Genomic DNA, 26,857 nt, shown 5'->3' with positions numbered 1-26,857 from the left:
ATTGTTGTTATACTATACTTAATATCAATAAACAAACACTATATTTACAGTACATTAATTGATATTTTATTATACACTGTTATTATTTTAGTTTAATTTTTTTTAATATTATAAAATCAAATTATTATTATATTTCGTGATAAAAAACATTTGTTTTGTTTTATTTATTTTTTATATATTTGTACATAAAATTCAAGATTCATATTATGATCGGCGCGTATATCAGTCAAGGATATGATATGATTATATATACTAATAATTTTTAATAAAAATTGTTTTATACTTTCACTACCTATTACTTATCCAATTATATGCGCTTTTGTGTCTAATATATGAAGCAAAAAATAATACAATTATTATTTCAATATCAAAATATTAGTTAAATAATTTAGCATTTATTTACAAATGAAAAGTTAATTTAATTAAAAAATTGTTGATTTAATAATTTTGAATTACTTAACACATAAGCAACCAAAAGGACAACGGCTTCGAGTGTTTTATTACTAATCTATAGATAAATGCCATATAAATACATATATATATATAAAATATATATTAAAATATTCATTATTAATTATTTTGAATTTACCTTCAATTGCATTGCCGATTATATTCAATATATTAGTAAATATTTTTTTGTTTAATACAATTTATTTATATTAATATATCTATAATTCAAGGCTTTTTCTCTTTTTTATTATTATTTAAAAATATTATTTAAATAATAATACGAAAATTAAATTAGTCTAGATTTATTTATTTATTTTTTGAATTAAAAAAATAAATATTTATTTAATCCATTTTCAAACCTCATTGATAGATTCAGTCTATATGTAATAGTTTTACCCAATTTTACAATTTTGGTATTAAGCAAGTAATCTAATAAAATCAAGTTTTTATTTTAAAAATACTAATTTGATTTTTATAAGTCTGCTATASATTTATAAATATTTTATTTAGTGTATGTATCAATATTTTCAATGAAGTTTTTTTTATTGGAAACTAATAGAAAAAATTAGTTTAAAATATAAATTAAATTTTATATATAATATTATGTGTGAATATATATATATCACTTTCCCTGAACTGTCAATTCATATATAAAAAATTAATTGATAAATTGATATCATTGTTTAAAAAATATAGATAACTATTAAATACGTTATTTAAATTAGTATATTATTTTATTATAAATAAAAAGCTACTGATATTGAATTGTGAAATAACTTATTATAGTAAATGAACTCTTTTATTACCATTCATCGCAAAATAGGATAATTATAATTAAATATGAAAATATGTTTTTAATATTTTATTATTTTAGTTAAATAGATTACAATGTAATACAACATACAAAACGCCTTAATTTTCATAATATTAAAAACATTTTATTTATTAATACAATTTAAAAAAGATTTATTATTCTTAATATTATATAAGTTATATAATACTCTTATTTTTTTATATAATATTATTAAATAGTAAATAATTTATTTACATTATATTCATATTTTACATGTTAACTAAAATAGTAGTTAGACATTTAATTTAAAATTGGGCAATAATTTTTGACACACCTATTAAACACGATTTATAACACATTTTTAAATACCAAATGTACTTTTATGGCCATTACAATGGATATTATACTGTATTATGATTTCATTTACTGTTTACTATTTAAAAAAATATATCAAAGTTTTATGAGGAAAATCAGGAGATATTTCTAATGATATTAAAATTTTTATTTAACTTGTTTTTGTCTTTTTTTAAGTTTAAAAATATATGTTTTAATTCACTTATATATATATATTAGTTTATAACAATCATTTAATATAAAGTTTTATGATTGTGATTATAACAATGTCATGCTGTATACTGTATTAAATTTATATATTATTTCCGCAAATATTTGTGAAAAAATCAATAGAGTTTTATTATATAGTTAATTGTAAAACTGTAAATAAAGTGTATATATATTTGCTATATGTGTGAATAAAATCAAATAATTTCTCAATTTAAAGTCATTAATATTGCTATTATTACTGCTAATATATTGTTATTGTTATTTATGATTATTATTATTATTATWATATTATACAGTTCATTATGCTCCACATTTAAATTTAACTGTTGAAACATTTTATTGACAATTATCTACTATTAACATATAATAGTTTAAACAATGTATCGATCAAATTGAGAAACCTGTAAATAAATGTATTTAATATCATATACATGTAAAGTATATTTCATATATTTTTTTAAATTAATTGTATTTTAAAATAATTTATAATACTTTTTAAAACTGCAATATATTTTGAATTTAAAAAATTTATGAATTTTGAGGTCATTTAAAAAACTTTTAATATTTTAATAATATCATTGTTATTATTGTTATTTAAGTATTATGATTATTAAAATATTATTTTATTGATTTCTTGCTGTGTATTTAAAGCATACAAACAATTCAATCACAAATTTAATGTTTTAGCAAAACCTTAGTTTACTGTATATGTCAAACATATGTTCCCTTTTTTTCTAACAGTTATTTCTTTTTACTTTTAAAAAAACTTTCAAAAAAATAAAATAAATAACTTTTACTAACTGACAATTGCTATGTAATAATTGTTTGTAACAATAGTTTCATAACACTACAAATTTTATGATAACGGCTTTTAGTTTGTTATTATTTTATTTTTTTTATTTTCAATCAATTAATATGCAATGCTGCTTATGTTGGATATGTAAACAACACATAATAAATAAAAAATATTTCTACAAAATATTATAATTAATTAAAATAATCGTTTTGACAGTTATTGTTGCTATTGTTGTCAAGTTTTTTATCAAATAAGCAAAATGAATATTAATATAATAAGTTAAATAAATGAATTAATTAACTTTATAGATAGTTATGTTAATGTATTTAATTTATTAAATATATATCAAGTGTGAATTGAGTTTTAATCTTTATTTGTTTTATATTTTGTTTAAGCATTTAATAAGATTAAATCGATGATATCTATTACATAATTAACGATTAGATTTTAAACTGGCAAATTATTTTTTATGATAAATTTTCATTTATTATTATTTCATTTATTTTATATGCTTATTTATTGCATATAACTTATTAAATTTTATAAAATATTTACAATACAGTATTTACTTAACAATATTTTATTTAAAATTATTTATGTTATTAAATATTATTATCTTAATTAAAATATATAAAATGATTTTTTCTGCTTATTTGATTACTAATTGGACAAAAAATAAATAAAAGCTATATTGTAAAAATATTTAAAAAATAAAAATTATTGTTTGCGGAAATAGATGTATTTTTTATATAGTTTACATAAAAGTGGATTTATAGATATTTAGATAATTACTTAAATAAAATTTTTATATAATTAATATTCATTCGACAACTTTTCTCGTAAAATTAATTTATATAATTTTTAAGTTTAAAATAAAATTATATAATCTCTCATATAATATGATATGATTATAATTTAGAGAATATATACACTGTATATACTGTAYAAACACATAGAAGTATTGAGAAAAAATGTAATTACAAAAAWTTTTCATACATTTGGAAAAAATACAAATTTTTACTTTTATTTAGCTTAAAGTATATTTTTATTTTGAATTTGTATTGCCTTAAAGTTAAATAACAAAAATATATCTCAAACTTTTTAATGCAATTAAAACTATTAGATTATATGCTAAAAAAATACTATATATATATACAAATATATACTTAAAATTGATTTTATTTTCTACAATATGTCCACTTAGACTCCAAAACAAACTTCTTATAGCTATTGCTTTACTGTACTATAAGTTTATATTATTTTTAAGGTTAAGGATTTTTATTACTGTTTGCCTGTTATGTCATTAAATATTAGTTGGCTTACTATTAAAACTGTATAATGTTTTTGTTGTTGAAGTTAAAGTTGATGATTATGKTGTTGTATATTTGTTATTAGATACCTAAGCTTAATGGCTACACAACTATTACTAGATCTATCTTTATATTTTTTATGATTACTCTATTATATAAGAGGATGACATCATTTTTTTGAGTATTCAATTTATTTTAATGTTATTTTATTTATTTTAATAATTTATTTATTTATCTCTTAAATAGACTTTTTTAGAGTTCACCACAAAATTAACTTTTAGTGGGAGAGGAAAATATAGATTGAGATATGGGAGGGCAGACTGATGTTCAAATGTATATACAAAAGTATATAATGTACTGAATAATACAATTTATATTATATTTCAAACTACTATTTTAATTGATAATATTTTGGTGAGAGAGAGAATAGTCGGAAGATTTTTTGAGGTAAAAAACTATTTATTTATTTTATTTATTATAATTTTAAATTACTTTTATTTCACACACACACACACACACACACACACACACACACACAYACAYACATACATACATACATACACACACACACACACTCACACAATTGTGCATTACTACTGATAAAACTATTAAAAACAAACTTAATTGTAATTCAAAACGATAAGTCCGTAAATTTTTACTATTAGTTGATGTTATATAAGACAAATGCATTGATTGTCAGTCTATTACTGATTTTATTATTTATTAGATTTTTTTATTTGTTTTGATATTTTTAAAAATTGTGTAATGTTTTAGGCATAAACTTTGTTTGCAAATATTATTTAATAGATTACAAACAAATGGGATGCAAAAAATGTGTGTCACTTATTACAGACWTATTAAACGGTTTGGTAAACAAAGCAATTAATAACACGATATACTGGTCGACAATATATATACTGAAAGTGTCAGAGAAAGTGGTTATATTACGTGAACTTATTATAGGTGTTTAATATTGATTTAATTTCTATTATATATTATATGTATATATTATAATTCACTGCTTGTATATGTCTGACTATTTTGTCATAATTATAAATATAATATATTGTTTAATGAATTTTAATAATAATAATAATRATGATGTTAGATAGCGTTTAAAATGATAATTAGTAAAAGTATAATATAATTGCTGTTAATCGTTTAGTATGTAGGTGTTATGCATATCAAATATTTTAGTCACTATTATTTAGATATTAGCAACTCATAAGTAAGTAATATAAACCACATAATAACTATCATTCAGAAAATTATACAATTTTGAATATATTTAAATATAATTTTTAAATTTTTTTACAAATTATATAAATACTTTGAAAATATTTTTATTTTTTCATATAATTATTTATAAATTTAATACATACAACAGTAATGATTGCTAGTATTGAGAGCAAAAATTGACAAAAAACTTATGGCATTTAAAAAATATTTTAAATTTGCAAAATTAGTGACTCTAATAAATAATTACACTAAAAACTAACATAGATTTTTGTTGTTTATTTTGTGTTTATTTAAAGCAAATGTAGATATTTGTGGAAAAATAATTACGAAAAATAGACTTTCATTTTTGTATAATTTTTTCCCCATTTAAAACCCATTGAAGAGTCAGACAGGTAGTTGACTGATAGGCTCTAAAAGATAAATATGTTTTTATCGTTTGAATAATAAAATATATAGTTTGCATTGAATAATGGGCTAATTTAATAATTATGTGAATTTTAAGTGAAAATTTTATCAGCAAAAAAACGTTTTTCAATTTCTATGATTTGAAATGAAAACTGAGTTATCAGAGAATTTTTACTACAAAAATCAGTAAATAAGAGATTTAGATATACTTTATAACTGAGAGACCAGTTATCCCAGTGATCCCTTTAGGGTGTCCTTTGCTTTTAACTCATTGGTATGGCTGGCTCTGCCACAGGAGTGGTAAGTTAGTGCCACAGATTCAGTCCAACAACACCACTGACTATCGCTATAATTCAATGTATGTCTGTATAGTATTGTATAATATGTTTGGAGTAATACAGTATTAAAAAAGTTTTTTTAAGTGAATGAGAGTTTTGGGCATTTAATACAAGAGTGGTATTACCAGTGGTAGGAAAAAGTATATACAGCGGCTATACCTCTAGCAGCTCTCACTGCTAGATTTGAACCGATAGCTAAAGCTACAAGTGCTCAGTGAGCTGTTATGTTAAAAAGGTATACACACTGCTGTTGTTGAAAAGGAAACAACAGGTGAAAACTACAATTATAGTCAACAACAACAACAACTTTGACAATAACAACAACAACAAGAAAACATAGCCGACTATTATCTATATATATTGAAAAAAAATAATTTTATAATAATAGTTAATTGGTTATATTTATTAAGGCAATAATAATCATTTTGATTTTTTTAAATATTATAAGATATATTCAAACAAAAGTGAACGTGACTTCAATACTGAATCTCATTTGAAGACAATACTACCACTCCTTCTCAACAGTGGAGAGAGAAAGAGAGAGACGATACTACCTGTGCCGCTGACTCACGAAATATCAGGGATTCACTTGAATTTAATTTATAGGTGGAGATTGTTATTAAATATGTAGTGATGTGATCGCTTAAAAATAGCATCTTATTTGTGAGCTATAAGTCGCTTAAAATAATGCAATAATCAAGCAATTGATGTGAGAGTGAATTACTGTGAAGTGATGAGAATAATGAGTTAAATATTTGTTTTATAATAACTATAATAATAATAATCATCTTTTGATTGATAATAATTATAAAGTGTTTTATAATTTAATTCTACATAAGAAAATCAATTGCTTTTATGGCATCAATTGAAACAATACGATGGGATTTAGTATTAAATTTTATTGTCATTTAATAATTGTTGTATTAATTGCAACATTTGCTACGATTACATTATCACAGTCTTTAGGTAAGTATTTAATGTTTAAATTGTATGACAAGTTTTTATTTAAAAAAAATTATTTAAAGCTTTTTCTCTTTAATTAAATTAATACATAAAGTAATATTTTTTCTCAAACTATAATTTTTAATATTTTTGATAATAATTATTGTTAGGGAAACTGACTCTGACCTGAATATAGACATAAAAATTAATGCAAATTAAATATAAAATTAGTAAATTTCTACATATAATATGCAAAAAATATCAATAACTAAGTAAATGTTTTTTATATTAAACTGATTTCTTGATTTTTGACAGCTAATATTAGTATCTAATTATAAGTCTAATTTAATTTTCAAATAATATAAGTTAAAAATAATGTTATATTAATAATTAAATAAATAAATGATTATTTATAAACAAGAAATGTTGTAATTTTTTCTAAAAGCATGATTTTTTTTATAAAAGTCCCAAATATTTTTGGTTAAAATTAAAATAAAAAACAATTATTTAGATACTATAGTTTTTATTAATACTATAAATTTTTATTATTTACAATATTTGTTGATTGCTTATCAAACTATTGATTTTTAATTAATATTTTTGTTTTAATGTTATTTAAACATATTTTTTTTGCTTTAAAGATAAATATTTACCACACTTTTATTGAGTAATTGGTTGTTATTGTTTACTCTGTTATAAGAGTATTATTGTTTTATATAAATTTATTTAAAAGTTATTATTGTAATATATTATATCTATAAATAATTATAACAATATCTTTTTTTTAAATGTTTGCACACAATCTCATGGTTTCTATGCAATACTAAGACTTATATAAAAACATCAATTAAAATATGTGCTATAATTTGAACCCCTATTAGCCTTTAGGTATTAAAAATTTGCTATTAAAATGTTACTTAAAATAATTTTTAGTCGATTAGTCTAAAATTATTGAAACATAAATCAAACAAGTTATCAATGTATCAAAATTAAGTGTTTTAATATTTACTTCAATTTAGAAATAATATCTAAATTTATAATAAATATCACATAAATAACTTACAACTTGATATTTGTAGCAGTTTTTATTAAATAAAAATTATAATTAAATTTATTTTTAAGAAATTATTTTTTTTGTTAATTTTAAATATATTTTTAATTAATTATTACTACAATATTTTGCAGGCATAAAAATTATAGCAAATATACAAACAATTTATATGTCAAATAATGAAATTATTTACAAATCAATCCTTTTGTAATAAATTATTAGTAATAACTTCTAAAAAATATCATACAATCAAAACTACATAATCTATTAGTTTTACAATTTATTTACAATTAAATGCATGCAAACAAATTTTATTGATAAAAAAAACAAATTACTGCCAAAATGTTGTCTTAGGGTTACAATAATACGGCAATTATAATAATTATTGGAAATAATCTTTGAAATCGACAATGAGGTGCACTAATTCAAGTGTGTATTTATATTATAATGCAATAATAAATATGGTATTTGTTTTGTTATTGTTTTAATCTGTTATTAATTTGCTGAAAAAATCACATTAAATCAATACTTAAATCAAAGCTCCCCTAAACTGATAATCTATGCAAATATATGTGTTATTTTACAATTAAAAATGTGTTATTTATTTATTATATCAGCAAAAAAACTACTTCAAAAAATTGTTTTGTTTGACTTTCCTCAAGTGTTTTAACTTTCACACAGTCCTGCTATAATAATCTATCAATTTTTTGACTAATCTCCTAAAAATGATTTTTTTGGATATTTATCAATAAAACAATTTTTCAAAAAATAAAATCTAAAGTTATACTGTAATCATGATTTTATAGTCAAAACTATTTAGTAAAAAGTTGTTTATTTAATAAAATAGCAAAAAATCTAATCAAAAAATTACTGTTTTTAATCAAATATTTCCATAAAAGTCATTGTCGATTGTAATCACTGTTAACTTAATGTTGTTATTGTTTAGTAAAAAACTAAAACAATTGCTGGATTAACCAATAAATGAGAGTAAAAAATTATATACCAATTAAATGTCGATTTAATGTCTAATATGATATACTGTATAAAAATTTTTCAGTAATTTACATAACAATTGTAATGTAATGATTGCTAAATTTAAAATCATTTATTGCCATTTCGTGACCGTTGTAATTGTGGACAACGTTGACCTAATGACCCACCCGTTAGAGCTAAAGTGTAGACTTGAATAATAATAATCATAATCAAAGATAAAGTATCACATATTATAATCAATTAAATTTATTATGATATATGAAAATAAAACATTTGTGATGTCATATAAATTATTAAAGTGAAGGTTATAATTTGTGAATTGTTTTATTATTATAATAAACTTAAAAGTAATTACAATTATAACTTAAAGCTAATATATTTTTATTTTTTGATTTTTAAAGTCATGAATATATTGTATTTGAATTTAAATTAAAAGAATATTTTCCGATTTTATTTATTTTTTGTTTTTTAAAGAGTAATATTTTAAGCAAAAGTAAAATTGTTTAATAAGAAAAACGTTTGATAATAATAATGGATAATATTTTTAGTTTTACTATTTGTTGAAAAGTGATGATCGCATGTCATTCATTAATATAATATTATTTTAATCAATGAAATTAAGAGCTATAATTAAATTTAATGTCTTTAATAAGCATTTATATTAAATCATTGAGAAATTGCAATTGTTTGTAATAAAAATGTTTGTTTAAGTATTATATAGTTATTTAGACAAAAATATTATTTTGTATATTTTATATTATTATTTTTTACACAATTATTTTATAATTAATTATTTAACTTTCGATTATTATTTTTTTTTGCTTTCTTTCACTTTTATTTATTACTTATTTTTTACAACCAACTAGTAATTTATTAACAAAAATGATAAATTAGCTTTTAATAATTATGATTTTCATTTTTTATATTGTTTATGAAATATCGCATAAAAACAGTAACAAAATTATATAAAAATAYATATAAAACATCAATTTAAATAGCTTTTTAAAATATAATAAATATAATACAATAATTTTAAATAATAATTATCTATGATTGTTGTGTGTTTTATATATACTGTATATTTATGTATAGAGTATAATAACCGTAAATAATAATCGGGGCAGTGATCTGACACATTGGGCTAACTGTATTGAATGAAATAAACATTTTAATTTATAAATTATATTGTATTAGATATTAACATGATTTCAATCAATCAAAATAGTTGACAAAAGTAGTCCTGACTGTGCAATCAGGAGGTTGTGCCTCATATTTAATACAGTAATATATGATAAATTTTTTTCCTATCGTTTTTACTTGAAATATAAAATTTTCAAAACAATTTTTTGATTGATTCACAACCAACTCTACTTTTTTGTGATTATATAACTGTATTTTACTTGAATATTGCATATTTTTCTAATGTATGTTGAACTCTATGATTATTATCAGTTAAAAAAAATATTTCATGAGTGAAATATATATTTTTTCAACAAAAAACTGGATTGATTTACATCAAAATGATTTACATTTTTGATATCACTTTTTTTTCTTTAACAACTAAAGTAATTTTCAAGTAAAATAAAATCCGATTAATTCATAACAAAACTTTGTATACTATTTTTTATTAACTCTTAAACGGAATGCAAAAAAAGATAAAAATTTCGGGAAAAACTTATTTAAATTGTTATAAATTGTTTGTCTGTTTTGAGGATTTTTTTTTGTATATTATTATTGGTTGTTATATTTGTTATTTGTGTTGTGTACACGTATTTTAGCTAACAATATATGTTCAATAGTTAATTTAATAGCTTGTAAAATGTCACAATAAATAATAAATTTAGTTATATTATAGCAATTTTATTGTTTATTTAAAGTAACAATACTGTTATAAAAATACATTTCAAGAAATTTGTTCAAATATTTTGTTGTGTTTTGTTATTGAAATTTTTTTAAATAAWCTTTTTTATGTTTTTTTTTATAAATGAATTTATTTAAAGATCTAGAAAACAGATTAAAAAACCACATAAAAACTTCTATTTAAATAATAATAAAAAATAAAAAATCCTATAAAATACCCTTTTATAACTTATTAAAGCATATTATACTCTAGTTTTGATAAGATAGTGTTAACTAAAAGATTTTTTTATATACAAATAAAAAACTTTTTTTTATATTAATATTATCTTTTAAGACAAGTCCGATGAAAGCCTTAACAATAAAGGTGTTCACAAGAAGTCGTTTGTCAGCGAAAAGGGTCTAAAACTGTTCCGTTGGTCTAAGGAAAGGGATCAACGATTTCCTATACGCCCACCAAAGCTTAAGAAAAGCAATGCCACAGAAAAAGTGGATCAATCCAAGAGCCGTATTGGATATGCATCTGCTCTACAAACCCGGCAAATAGCGGCCACACCATTGACTAACACAACAGCAACAACATTGCCAACAATGGCAACGGCGTCGACATCAATACGCAAAGTTAGGAAAGTTAAAAGAAAACGACTTTCCAATAATAATAATAATAATACTAATAATAATCAGGTCATTCAACAGTTAGTTTTGGTGTCCTATCATAAAAATCTAAAGTATTTTTTAAACTTTTTATAGACTGATATCTTTGATCTGCAATCGTCTGATTTCACGCCATCTTTGGCTATATTTGTACCCAAAAGAATTGCATCCAAAAGCCGAATCAATGGCCAAATACTATACGGAACGATAACCGAAACCAATATAACAAGCAAACGCATACCGAAGCTGTTATTGCCTAAGAGTTTGAGACCAGCGATGTATAGTTTGGACGGTTTTGTGCCGCGACCGTCACTCAATCGCATCACATCTACCGAAGCACCTGTTGTTGAACGACGCGAATCGCGATTTTCGTCCAAATCCGATAAAATCAGAGAAAAGACTGCAAAATCTGCTATTAATAAAATTAGAAGAGTATATGATTTAGTTTTTTTATTATTAAGTTTTATTATTTAGAAATTTTTAATTTTTTTTAAAGTTTGGTTCATATCGTAATGCAATCGACGAGCGGACGCCCGACAAGAAGGACGACATCGAGACAAGTGATAGCAGACGTCGCGCTGTTATCACAAAACGCAAGAGTATTCAGTCGTTGCAAACGTCTGACTCAATATCAAAGCCCTCCGTAAACAAGTTATCAAAAGATAAGCGCCGAGGAGTGGCCGGAAAAGACTTTCCGACACTGGATTCGGTGCCAAAGACTAACTTTGATTGCAAAGACTTAAATAATGGTGTTTACGCCGATTTAGAGACCGGCTGTCAGGTGTGGCATATCTGCCAAAACAAATACAAACATTCATTTTTGTGTCCAAATGGTACCATATTTAATGAGAAGAATGGCATATGTGATTGGTGGTATGTATAGTGGGCACAAAAAAACATACCGGTGCTCTCATAATTTGTTTCATTTCATAATCTCGTTTTATTTCTTTGATGTAAACGCACCCATAAAATTGATTTAACTGTTAGTTTTTGTTTTATTGTTTTTTAAATTCAAAAAACAAAAAATAATAATAAATAAAACTAAGCAAAAGTAAAATTTAATTAATATATTGAATAAAATTATTTATAAAAATAAGAAAATTATTTTTATGGGAAAAAGTGTTTATATATTATATCTTTGTTTTTTTGATAACAATTTATTTATTCAAATGCAATGATATGATTGCATTATTAAAATTGACTTTTTCTAATTTGTTATATAGCTATTGTATTTTGTAATCAAAATAAATGAAAAATAATTAGATTTCTTTCTTTTTTCTATTTTACGATATAATATAAATAATATTAAAAAATAAGTTATTTAACAATTGTTTATATATATGTGTGTTTGATTAGGTATAACTATGACTGTCCAAAACTGGTGAAATTGACCGATAAAGAGGACTCCGAGTTGGACTCAATCCGTGAAAAATTGAATCTCAGAGCAAAAGCTAAAGCCAAGCGATCGCATAAATTTATATAAAATTGACATTATTTTTATAATTTGATTTAATTATTATTTCAGTATTAATATACTGTTTATGTTAAACATATTTTTTTTGTTATTAATTGAAAATATGCGGCTAATTAAATCTATACTGCATTGTATTGCGACATTTATATAATTTTATTTTGTTAATTTTATCATAATTATCTCATTTATTATATATATTATAATTAATGAATTATTTTATATGTATATTTTTTGTTTTCGTTTTCAAATGTATTGTGTCTGTTATGCATATCATAATTGATTTAAATATTTGAATAATTTTTCCTTTTAAAATATCAATTTATTGTTATATTTTAATCAATATTTTAATTTATGAGAAATATTTTAGTATACAATTATTCTTAATTCTATAAACTTTCATAATTACATTATTTAGTTATATAATTTAATCAAAATTGTTTTTTATTTTATTTTTTTATTTTTAGGTATGAAATTAGTTATTTTTTCGATATCTCATTTAAATGTAAAATTAGGTAAATTATAGTTTGTTGGTTTTGTCACTAAGTTTTTATGTTAATTTTATTTTGAAAAAAAAGTTTTATTTTATTACAAATTTATTATAAAATTCATTGTATTTTATTACCTAAATTTAAAAATATTTTGTTTTCATAAAAAATGAAGGTTAATATTAAACTAAATTAATTGATTATCATTTTGTTAATATTTAAATAAAGTTTAGTAAGAATTGTTAATAAAATAATGGTGTTAACAATAAAATGTGATAAAAAATAAAAACAAAATTTATATTTTAATAAAGGTTTGTTATTTAATGTAAAAAAATATAATGCTATAATCTTTTTAATCAATTTATTGATTTCATAGAAATAAAGCTTAAATTGTTTTAAATTTGATATTTATAACTATAAAAACCCACATATATTTTTCTAGTAATTTAATAAATCAGATGTATTATTTTTATTAAATATTTATAAAATTTTATGTTATCCTTTTTTAAATGTAAATTAGTTTATTATTAAAATAAAGTTAAAATATTTTTGTTATAAAAATTTAAGAAATTTGTAACAATTATTAATAGATTAACTATTTAATTATTAATTTATTTATTTTTTATAAATTAATATAATTCTATGTGTGCGTAAACAAATATGATTTTAATTAAACAAATTATTATTAATTTTTAACATTTATTATTAAAATTTTTATTTTGTTATAATTATTAATTTAATTATACAGTATATATAGTATTAAATGCATATTAAAAGTGCATATTTATTACTATAGAGTTCACTGTAAACTATTTTTTGTCCCTAAAACTTGTTAACAAGTGATAAGCACACAATTATAAGATATGAATTGATATAATTGAAATAACTGTGTTATAAATTTTTTAATATTGAGTTCAGACAACTATTTATTATAGTTTATAATATAATTATAATTAAATAATTTATATACTGCATTTATTTAATGTTTAATATATTTTCTGTCAATCAAATATGTCTATCAATTATGTATAGTATTTAAATCATATTTGTACGTTTTAATAAATTTAGTGATTTTAATAAATTAAATTTAAGTTATATATTTTTTAAGAAAATAACTTTATATAAGTAATAACAATAATCTGTATATTAAAAATTAATTACATAAAGTATTAAGACATAGGATAATTAATGCTTATGAAATTAACAATATAAAAAWTTTTAATAGCACTCAGAAAATGATACAATTTATTTATTTATTTGAATTTAAACATTAAATACTTTATAAACAAATTCTATAAAATAAGAAAATAAATAATTAATTAATCATTTTAATGAAAATACTGTTTTTTAATTTTATATTCATATAAATTATACTGCACCTTTTAAATTGAATAATGATTTTTAAATAAATATGCATAAAAATTATCATTCAATGTTATAACTTATAAACATAAAAAATTTATATTACTTTAAAATCAAAATACTTATTTATATATAAATATTTAAATTATTTATTAATGAAAACATTTATATTGACTATTAACTATTTAAATTATTTTACATATATTATTATTACTATTATTATTATTATAAAATTCAATAAATATAGTATTTAAAAGATTATATTTTAGATTAATCAGTAATAAATATTTTATAATAAGCTTATTTAATATAACAGCATCCTAACTGTTATACAGTAATTACAAATATATATAAATATATTTATATTTTATATTGATATAATACAAGCAACTACAATATAATTATGTAAACTTTAATAATAAAATAATAAAAAACAAACCAATCCTTTTATTTTAAAATTAAATCTTATAATTATATATGAGAGTCTTATAATGATATATATATATATATATTTATTTACTATAAAATTTTAATATCTTTTTTGTTCAATTTTTAAATTTTTTTGTTTTGTTTAATTAGAGTTCTCTGAACTTAAATAAAATTATTAAACATTTTTTTAATTAAATTATATAAAAATAAATTTAATATTAATTTTTATATATAATCAACAAAATAAACATATAATTTTATAATTACATTATGTTGTTTTTATATTAGTTTTACAGAAAAAAAAATTAAATTAAATTATAAAATGATTTTAATTTCTGGATTAAAAAATAATATAATGCGTTCAATAGGTACTTCAAATTAAAATGTCTTTATTTAAGCTTACGTTTTATAAAAAATACAATATATACCGGTCTTTAACAATAAATTATATAATCAACACAATAGCTGCCAAAAGTGAATTTTGTTTTCATAAAAAATTATTTTTGAAAATTGTCTACTCTTTTGGAAATTAATAGCAAAAAAGTAATGAAAAGTGAAATAAACTTTTTTAAATTATATTTTAAATGACTGGAGATGTGCTAAATACAGTATATATAAATATATATACAGTATATATATATCTATCAATATTAAGCATTATACAGTACTAAAGTATATATATATATATATATATTTATGTGTGAGTTACATAAAAACTTTGTTCAAACCATAAATATAATAACCTATTTGTTGGAAAACAAATCTTTTTTAAAATATAAGGGAATCTCTTATTTTAAAACGAAACAAAAAACAAATTATTATTATTATCGCAAAACATAATCTTCATTTGGTAATAACAATTAAGTTAATAATAATAATATTATTATTATTATTACTATTTTTCTCGAACTTGAATTACTCGACATATATAATACATTGATCTGAATTTTGTTAACAAATTGAAAAGTGATTTGTGAACAAACAGTTTTTTAAAGTAAAAAATTAGTTTTAAAAGCAAAATGAAAGGCTTATGTTTTGTTGTTGTTGAGTGTAATTATAATAACAATTTRTTTTTTTTTCTTAAAAACAATAGAAAATATATCTTTTAATAATATAATATTATATTTATTTATAATATATGTTGTTATATAAATCCAGTTCTCGTATATATATTTAAAGTAAACAAACGAGTGGTTACTTAAAAAAAGAGCCGAAAAATAGTCAAACTTGTATATAAGTTATATAATACAGTGAACTAACTTTTATACTGTATATAAGYACTGTATATAAGCGATAAATGTGTGTTTATGGTGTTTATACCGTACTCTTAACTGAGGGTATGGGTGGATGAGCACCACTGCATCGCTACTTCTTTCCGTATAATCTTATATTAACAGTATATATAGATATATAACACATATATAACAAATATAAACTTTATATACTGTATATATAGAAATATATTGTCGACACAAATGTTAACCCAAATTCTTGCAATGAATTCATAGACCCAGTGAGGCGTTGGTTTAGATCTCACTATTGGCCAAACAAAACACTGTTTTTAGCTTCAAATCTATTGTTGTGTATGTAATATATAAAACAACTTTTCTTAACCAATATAGACATTCATATTTATTATAATTATTTATTACTAACTAACTAACCAAACAATATTATTAAACCTATCAAAAGTCAATATAACTCCATTGAGTCTGACAGTGAAAAATAGTTTGAGAAAAAAGTTTTATTATTTAAGTTTTCATTTCTCAAGTATTGATACTATTGATTGATATAATGAAGTGATTTTGTCACTCATATTAATAGTTGGTGTCGTCGACTAAAAGCATGACTTTTATTCAATAAATTTTTCTTATTTTTTCTAATTATATGATAAATCTTAATAAATTATAAAGTGATATAATTGCTTTAATTTTGATTAAATTAAAGATAAAAATTATAAAGGTTTTAATTAATTTTATTATTAACAGCCAATAACTTTTATATAATTATTTACATTTATAATGGATGTCACATATTTTCCATTAATTATTGGTAAGTTTGATAAATAATATTTTTTTATTTTTAATATTTTTGATTGAATTATATTTAATTATAGTATTTTGAAATAAGATGATTTATGTTAACTATTTTATAAATGTACATTAAGTTTTTTTTATTATTATTATAAAAATTATAAAACCAAATATTAGTTAGTTTTAAATTAAAATTATATATAAATAATAATTTTAGAAAAAAATTAAACACGATTTTCTCATTTGCTTTATATTAACATTGATAATGAATAAAAAATTATTTCAAATATTGTTTCATTGAATTTATAAAAAATAATGATTTTATTTTTGTAATAAAATATTTATTTTAATTTATTTAAATAAAATCATTTACCGGTACTATGAATTATATGAGACAACCATAAAATCAGAGACACAAATATATTTATAACTATTTTTTGTGTGTCTTTAATAGATTTTAATCTAAGATATTCTTAATTATTTTAAACAAAAACAAGAAAAGTTGTTTTTTTTGTATGTGTTTTGAATTTATAAATAATCAGTAATAATAGTCTTTTRAAAAGCATATCAATAATTACAACAAATAAATTGTTTTTAAATTTGAAATTTGATTGTTTCTCAGATTGAAACCTCCCTTAAACTAATACTAAAATAATGCTAAAATAATGTTGTAATTAATAAGRAATAAATCAATATTTTTTTTAACTGATATTATAATTAAATAAAAAAATTAATTTTATAAAATCCTTGTGCATTATTAAAAATTTTTGGCAAAATATTTAAAAATAACTTTTTTTTAGCTTAATTACTTAAAACAATTTGAAAGCATTGCTAATAATAAATTAACTTAGTTTTCAATTGAAAAAAATAGTTCAAAGCAATTAATAAATTATTCATTTTCTCTCTTCATTTATTTTTTTCACAAAAAAAACTTAAAAACAACTTTCCACACCTCCCGTGAAAAAGGCTGTATCGCACTGTTATCTCTAGTACAGGCAAATCTACCATTTCAGGTAAATATACTCATTTTGATATCATTTAACCAAATCATTAACTGTGCATTTTTAAAAATTTTTATAAGTAATACACAGTTAATATCATATCATTTATTGAAGATTACACGATAATTACAGTTCATTGATGACCTCAATGATTGTACACTAAATAACACACTATTTAGATTAAAAAACCACACATTTATATAAATATATAACAATTTATAAGTAATAAATTTCAATCAAAATTTAACTGATTTTATTGTTTAAAAATTAATTGCAAACCAAAAGACAGGTCCCATTATTATTAATCCATACTCTCCACCATTGTTTACGGCGTCCCATGACTTAAATCCATTTGCAAGCAATACATTTCATGTGGCTTTCAATGGCAATCAATATCATAAAATACCGGTCAATAGACAACAATTGAAATATTTTGGAGATAGGCCAACATCTAAGTATGTGCACAGGGATTATAAAGTGGAACCACCGATTAAATGGAAAAAGTATTCAACTAATGGACCGTCAGCTAAAAAGGGTCAGTCGACCAAACATAGCTATAAGAAATCCATGTCTTACCCGATGTCCAAATATAATACATATAATAATAATAAAGCAATAATCAGACCGAAACCGCAAACAAATATGGATATGAAAAAACATTTGTCATATGAAAGAAATCATTTCGATTTAAAACCAGTATTTAATTATAAGAATACAAACACTTTTAGACCAACAGTTCCGCAAAAGTCAGTGTTAGACAAAAGTCAGTCATTATTTGAGACGACAAAAACAAAAGACAGTGAATCTGATGTCAGCATTGGTTTGATGAGTGACGATGACTACGACTACGACGACAAGTCTTATAAACAAAATAAGAAAAGTCCCCAAAATTATAAATACCTATCGGTTCCCAACAAATACAGCAAATCTAAGCCATATTATATTAAGGAAAAAATTATAAGTAGTTCTGATCCCAGATTTAAAAAGCCGGCGCTCTATCAGATTGAGGCGCCTAAGAATCTAAACAATGAAAAGCCCSGTTCGAGTGGCGGTTCGGGTTTTATTCAAAATATTTTAGCCCCAAAACAAACACTTTTACAAATTGCCGATATATCTGGACCACCAAAGTCTACATCACGTGTCCACCCGTTTGAGGGCTTTAATCAGACCCCGCGACCCAAACCGGACGCCGAGATTGTAATGAATACATTGGATGATTCGGGTGCCAAACAAGTGGGTGCCTCTATGACTGTCCAACTGGACAGCCGTGAGGTCATTCCAAAAGGAAAAGTTTTTGACGAACCACTTAATGACGTCGACCGACGATWTCAAAACACAAACCGAAAAAATTATAATACAAGAAGTCTGAAATCAAATGACTATTCGTATTCACAAAAGCCTTTCAGACATAATGAGAAAAATTCATTTAATTCGCAACAGTCTTATGCCAACCAAAGAGTACAACCAAAGTCTGACGATGACTACGATTACGATAATAATGAGGAAACAAAATGTCAAAACTGTTACTCTAATGATGAATCAAATGGATATTCTAATGAAGGATCAAACAAAAACCCGGTTCACGACTCTTCAATTGATGACAGACCACAAATGGCTGCTCTTCAGGCCAGTGATGGACATAAAAGTGATGATAACAACCAAGAAAATGAATGGTCTTCCAATGGTATACCGGGAGATCCGGGAAAGGATTATCCAATGATGTCGTCGGTGCCAATGAGGTCAGAGTTTTCATGTGCCGGTCGTCCACACGGTTTCTATGCAGATGTCAGTCAAAAGTGTCAGGTATTGAATATATTTTAGATTAACATTAATAATCAATTCAATGTTAACTATTTATATATTWWTATATTATTATTATAAATAACTTTAATCCAACTATTTATGTATTAATATGTCATGTCTTTGTTTTGTTCATTTTATAAAATKATTAATTTACTTCTAATATAAAGTTTACTATAATTTTGTTTTTAACGCACAGGTATACCATCAATGCTCAYCACAGGGCCAACAAAGGTTTCTATGTCCTAATGGCACACTATATAGTCAGGGTATGTATTATAATGTTGTATTTTTAAGGTTATACCGCTATTATTATGTATTTTAATATCAATTAAGTTTCGGATTTTATGTAATCCAGTATTTATCATAGTTTTTAGTGTATTATTAAAGTTGAATTCAGTATTTATGTAATATATTTATATATAATATCTGTTTTATATTTCTTCCTTATAAAAATAAAATAAATAAAATATATTTTTAGTCATTAAATTTAAATAACTAATAACTAACTATGAAACAATTATTAAAATGAAACAATTATTATATACAATATTATAATATATAATTGTCATTTAAATAGATGAATATTAAAATATATGTTATGTAATAATGTAGACTGAATTATAGTTGTATGAGTTATTGTTGTGTGAGTTATACAATACATAGTAATAGAGTATTTTAAGATTAAAAATAATATAAGACTTTATTAATAATAGTTATAATACATTGGTAATCAAATATTAAAATAATTTTTTTACAATTTAAATTAATAAAGATAATATTTGTGCAAATAAATAATGTACTAATTTCTAATTTATAAAACACAAATAGACAATAATTATTTATATATTTATTATTTAATATGATAGGTGACAAGATTTTAGGGAAACAAATTTTTACACTTTAGCTTATATAAATATTGTTAAAAATGGCTTAATTAAAAAACAATTATATATTACATTAGTATGATTATGTAAATTATTTAATTTATAAAACATAGATTGAATGTTTTAATTTATTTAATATATTTATTCAATACAGATATAAATGTATATTGTATAAATGTATTTATTAGATTTAAATTATTAGTTAACGCTTAAGATTTTAAACTACTTTTTAATAATCATTTCTTTAAAAGAAATAATTGAAAACTTATGTAATTAAAAAAATAATAATTAAGAGCACATTTGTATTATACGGTATATTATAATTTAAATAAGTAAATAWATAACAAAAATATATAAATATAATTYTAATTTTACTAATAATATAAAAACAAAATTAATAGTTTTGTGTAAAAAATCCTAACTATTAAGTAATACTATTTTTAAAAATCATTAGTTTTTAAAAATAGATTAAATCTTTGATTCACATGTTTTGAAAGTTTTAGTGCAAAATATATATTAACATTGACATTAAAGTCTAAATATATTTATAGTGTGAGAACGAGAGTTTATTGTATTTATTTTGTATACATTATGACTATATTTAGTCAAAATCATACCATTTTTTCTCTAATTATCGCAAAATAAATTATATAATAAATACTGCTTTCAAGTTAATGATAGTACAGTAGTTTTATGGTTTACTTTTCATTAACCAATCAATCAAAGCAATAAAAACATTATAAATCATTTTCGGTTTGGTTTAGATAAGATAACATATACAGTATAAACTGTGTATTAAATATATCAATAATCATTTGACTTGTAATAAATCATTTTTATTCAATAATTATATACAATATAATAATTATTTACAAATGTATAAATAAAAATTATATTTATATTTATAAACTAAAATAAATATACAGTATATATAATTGTAAAGTGTAAAATCTAGCATGTTAATATATTTTATAAAGTGAGTAAATGTAAGTTTTTTTTGTTGGATGAATGAGTAACTGAATGGATTAGAGAGAGAGAGAGAGRGAGAGAGAGAGAGAGAGAGAGAGAGAGAGAGAGAGAGAGAGAGAGAGAGAGAGAGAGAGAGAGAGAGAGAGAGAGAGAGAGAGAGAGAGAGAGAGAGAGAGAGAGAGAGAGAGAGAGAGAGAGAGAGAGAGAGAGAGAGAGAGAGAGAGAGAGAGAGAGAGAGAGAGAATGTATAATTCAAAATCTCTCTTTTTAACAAAATGTTAACATTTGTTTAAATTGTTGTTATATTTTTATATTCTATATATTTATTAAATTATAATAGACATGCATAATTAGTTTATATACATTTGATATATTTATTTAATTTCTATTATTTTATTATAATTAAGAAAATAAGTTTTCAATATTAAAACAATTATTTTAGTTTTTTTTAATTAAAYAATTATTTTAAATGACTATATTATTAAATTAAACTTATTATCAATGATTATTTTTGTTTCACATAAAGACAAAAGTCTTACATTTTATAATAAATACTTCCTATTAATTGCTATAAACATATATCATTAGATAATCAGATTTAAAATAATTTTTACAATACAATAACTATAATAACCTCATTGACGCCCATTAATAATAATAAGTAGGAACTGATGGGAGATAATTGATTATTAAATGAAGTCATTATAATTTAATTTAAGCAAATTATCTATTCTTTTTTATAAAAAATAAATAGTGTTTATAAATTTATATTAATATTTAAATTATATTTAAAAATATGAAATTAATTATACAAATGAGATGTATMTCATATAAATAGTTATGTTATTAAATTTTAATAATTATTATTATTTATATAATGATGTCAATTGATTATATAATTATATGATAGAGTCATTGGTGTGCGAGTGGTGGTATAACGTGTATTGTGAGAACAGTGAACAACTGTACCACAAGAACGCCAACCTCTACAGTACTGATCAACAAAAGGCACAGCAATTGCCATCAAATGATGACACAAACAGTAATGATGGGAACACTGGTGCAGCCAATGGTGACCAAAGCGATTACGATGGGGTAACAAATGGTAACGAGARAAGAAACAGACAACACAGTCGTCATGATTATCATCATAATAACCACAAMCACAGACATAATAATAATAATAATAATCATAATAACCAGCCAAACAACCGTAACACAGATTATGATAGCAGTCATAATCGACAGCCTAATCATAATTATAATCACAAACACCATCAGCACAGCCATCATCATCACAGTCACAGCCATTTGCCGCACACACATAACCATCGACAGCCTCTGTCGTCATCTAACTATAGAAATACCGATTCGCACACTCCTTACAAAAGTTTATCATCAGATGATCGCCAACCGGATGACGACCAGTCCATCGATGAAGAGATTGATGTCGACCTTTCCAATGACGAATCGCAACAGAAATTCTCATTCAGTCCTTTGACTCAGAAATTTGTGTCATATGTTAAACAATTAAATAACAATAAAAGTAATAAAAAGGTTGTATTACTTACTTAAATATAATATATGGTTAAACTGTATAAAAAATAAAGTTTCCCATTACTTGTTGCTAATATGTTGTTAACATTTGAACAATTTTTGTATTGACTAAAATTATATATTACTGTATCTATATTTAAAAATAAATTTTTGTAGAAAAAATCATTGAAYATTATGAAGATTTTTTTACAAATTATTTTGATATTGCTTTGAAATTTATTATTAAAAAACTGTCAAAAATGTAATTTATTTATTTTTTAATACAAAATATTTACTTTTGTTTATATTAAATTTATATTAAATAATTTTAAGCTGTCAAATTTATAATTAATTATTAGAAAGTTATTTAAAAAACAACATTTGCAATCATTTAGTATTGTAATTGAAATGGTCAGTAAAGTAATACTGGTCAAACAAACAAATTAAATGTTTTTGTTTTATTGCAAACCATATAAATATTSATTTACATAAAAATAATATTTATCATTATATTAAAAATTTGAATACAATTGTTATTATAATAAAATAATATATTTGTTTGTTTATTATGTAATAAAGAATTTCTTATACAATTGGCAATCAATTTTAATTTAAACTTAAATAATTTTCAACTTACAATTGTAATAATATTTTTGTTACATTTTTATAAATTACTAAAAATTTTGTGTTTTAATTATACTTTGTTGTGGTGGACCCGAAATCCATATTTAGGATGTGCCTCATAATGAACAACCTGTCATATAATGAATAAAACAATAAAAATGTTATACTTTATATTTTATGTAAATATTGTGAAAATAAATTAATTTTAAAAAATAAATATTATAAACAATAAAAATTTTTGTTACATTCTTTTATAAATTCTTTGGTAAAGTTATYATATTTTTTAAAAATGAATTTACTTTTCATATAAACTAAATTATTAAATTTATGCAATATGYTAATTAGGTTAATAAACAAAATTTATAATTTAAACTTAACTTAAAATATTTTATTTTTTATATACTTTATACAGTATATTTTTAAAAAATGTTAAATCATGAATTTATAATATATTTTATTCAAAATAATACACATATTTCACTGCAAATACAGTATATTTTTTAAAAAATAATATAATTAAAAAATATATTGAAAACATGACTCACATGAAGTCGTCCTTTTGGGTCTTTATAAGAATACGAGCCCTTGACATGTCCCGGTCCGTGACTGACAATCAAATAATAACAACATTTATATTATATTATCATTATCTTGATTTTAAAAATGATATAAAATTATCAATAATAACCACAAATTATATTACCTGACTTCATGTCTAGATTGAGGATTTTTATGATCACCAGTGGTATAACCAAACTTATAGCTTTTTGGATGACCCATACCCTGTCATACAATTTGTTTGTAATATTGAAGTGATTAACAATTGATATCAATATTTAATATTTTAAATACCTGTTCGTGATATTGAGTTCTCATCCCACGATCTCCGGCACTGACGCTAACAAACAGTATTAGTTGTGATACATGAAGACATAAAATTGATAAAAATAACTTAATATTTAAAAAATAAAAATAATAATTAATTATTAAATCAGTAATCACTTATCATATAAAAAATAATAAAACTTACAAATTTCATTATAAAAATAGTATTAATATTAGTGACTAAAAAAATAAAAACATTGATATTTGGCTAAAACTATGGCCAAACTGTTTGTCTACGAAAATATATATAATAATAAATTTAAAAGTCGGGAATAAAATCACTTAAAAATGAAATTTTTATTCAATAGATTAAATGATTGGATAATTGTAACGCTTTGTTAATATTGGTGACGGGATGTTTGGTACCACCAATTGCTTCCACCAATTAATAACATTATTAAATCAATGAATAAGATTATAATTATTATTATATAATATACAGTATTTTTTTGTTAGAAATATACAATTGTTTGCACCTTAATAKAGTTACCAATCAAACTGTTATGTAATCAATAGATACAATTTCTAATATATATATATTTATAACTAATAGTCATACATACCATTGTACAGAAAATAAGATATAATACTAAATAAATTGCTGTTATATTGTCGTTTCACATCAATAATTTTTATAATAATAATTATTATTACAAATTTAGTAGAAAAGATGTCTTATAATTATGTTATCAAAAACAGGTCATAGCTTTACAATACTGTTTTTAATACTACTATGTTTGATAACAATTAAAATTTCTAATTTCCCAGTGAAACCAAAATTGTTGTCAATTAATAAAAAGCAGTAAATKTTTAACAACAGAAAGTTAAAAATAAAAAATATTTTCAATTATAAATATCAAAATTTTATTTGCATATTAAAAATATACATATTTATAGATTAGTTAYTTTACATAATATTATTATTGTTAATTAGATAAAAAAAATTAATAGTAAACATATTAATCTGTATAAAATTATAATTAAGATATCAGATCTAAAAACTAGTAGATGTGTGTCAATAGCAAAAAAAAAAATAAATAAAACAAAATAATTATATGATTAGATAACAAAGTTTTTGCCGTCAACTGAGTCCATCAATTGAATTAAATTTTGGGCGTTTGTCATCAATGCGGACAACGAGTGCGGCATTTCATCTTTGATGGCCAACCAGGTCTTCAAGAGAACAATTTCGGTCGACTTCAGTACCGAATCTTTAGGACCAAACACCGAGAATATTGAGGAAATAAATKTGACAATAATTAAGCGAAACCATTGAATCCATTCGCGGACAGTCGTCGCGTATCGAAACACCCGTTCAACACCTGCCTGTGCCGATGAATCGGGAAACAAAGTATCAAATCCCCCCATATTACCCAAATCGGACAGATTATCGAGACCTCCTGCGGCCAGATTGGCGAAAGCGGCCAATGGGTCTATATTTTTCTTGCAGTGACCCACACTTGACATTAATGTCAATGCAAGAAATGMAATGAATATAATTGATCTTTTATCCATAGATATCATATCTAACTTTAATATAAATTTAGAAATCTAAATACAATATGATATAAACTATTTATTTTGTAAGTTTTTTTGTTATTAATTAGTTAAATAGTAGCATAAATACACGTGTTTTTCAATGTTAATTAAATGAATAAAAAATAAGAGTTTATTTCGAAATTTAATTAAATTTTCTCGAAATGTATAAAATGTATGAAAAATTATTGCAATCAAAATGACTCTTTCAATATATTATACACACATGTGATCTAACATTATAAAGTAGTAGTTAATTAGTGAATTAAGTACAATATATTAGTTGTACTCTAATTAATAATTAATAGAAATCAATCAATTAATTAAATTAGAGTACATTATATTGAAATCGTTTAGTTAAGTGCCAGTATTTTAATGAATAGTACTGTATATTGTTTAATAAAATAAATCTTAATTGTTAAGCACTATATATCCGGTTTAAAA

At 21.6% G+C, this 26,857-nt stretch overlaps 2 protein-coding genes across 2 annotated transcripts; both read left to right on the top strand.

The window, feature by feature from the left end:
* Positions 1–6,356: 6,356 nt before the first annotated feature.
* On the top strand, positions 6,357–12,988 carry LOC128961059 (uncharacterized). The gene is made up of 5 exons (XM_054307267.1): positions 6,357–6,861; positions 11,076–11,422; positions 11,489–11,824; positions 11,889–12,265; positions 12,749–12,988. Exons 1-5 carry the CDS (start codon positions 6,774–6,776, stop codon positions 12,873–12,875), a joined length of 1,275 nt encoding a protein of 424 aa, XP_054163242.1. The 5' UTR covers positions 6,357–6,773; the 3' UTR covers positions 12,876–12,988.
* Positions 12,989–16,439: 3,451 nt separating this feature from the next.
* Positions 16,440–23,407, top strand: LOC128961210 (putative uncharacterized protein DDB_G0282129). Its single transcript, XM_054307422.1, has 5 exons — positions 16,440–16,479; positions 18,142–18,188; positions 18,462–19,979; positions 20,176–20,245; positions 22,743–23,407. Exons 1-5 carry the CDS (start codon positions 16,440–16,442, stop codon positions 23,405–23,407), a joined length of 2,340 nt encoding a protein of 779 aa, XP_054163397.1.
* The last annotated feature ends 3,450 nt before the right edge of the window (positions 23,408–26,857 follow it).

The sequence above is a fragment of the Oppia nitens genome, unplaced genomic scaffold, assembly GCF_028296485.1.
Source record: "Oppia nitens isolate AA-2021 unplaced genomic scaffold, nextdenovo-longstitch-racon4-pilon3 scaffold5_pilon_pilon_pilon, whole genome shotgun sequence".
Classification (NCBI taxonomy): Eukaryota; Metazoa; Arthropoda; class Arachnida; order Sarcoptiformes; family Oppiidae; genus Oppia; species Oppia nitens.
Note: the sequence above shows the minus strand (reverse complement) of the source record. Positions and strands in the feature narration are given on the sequence as shown.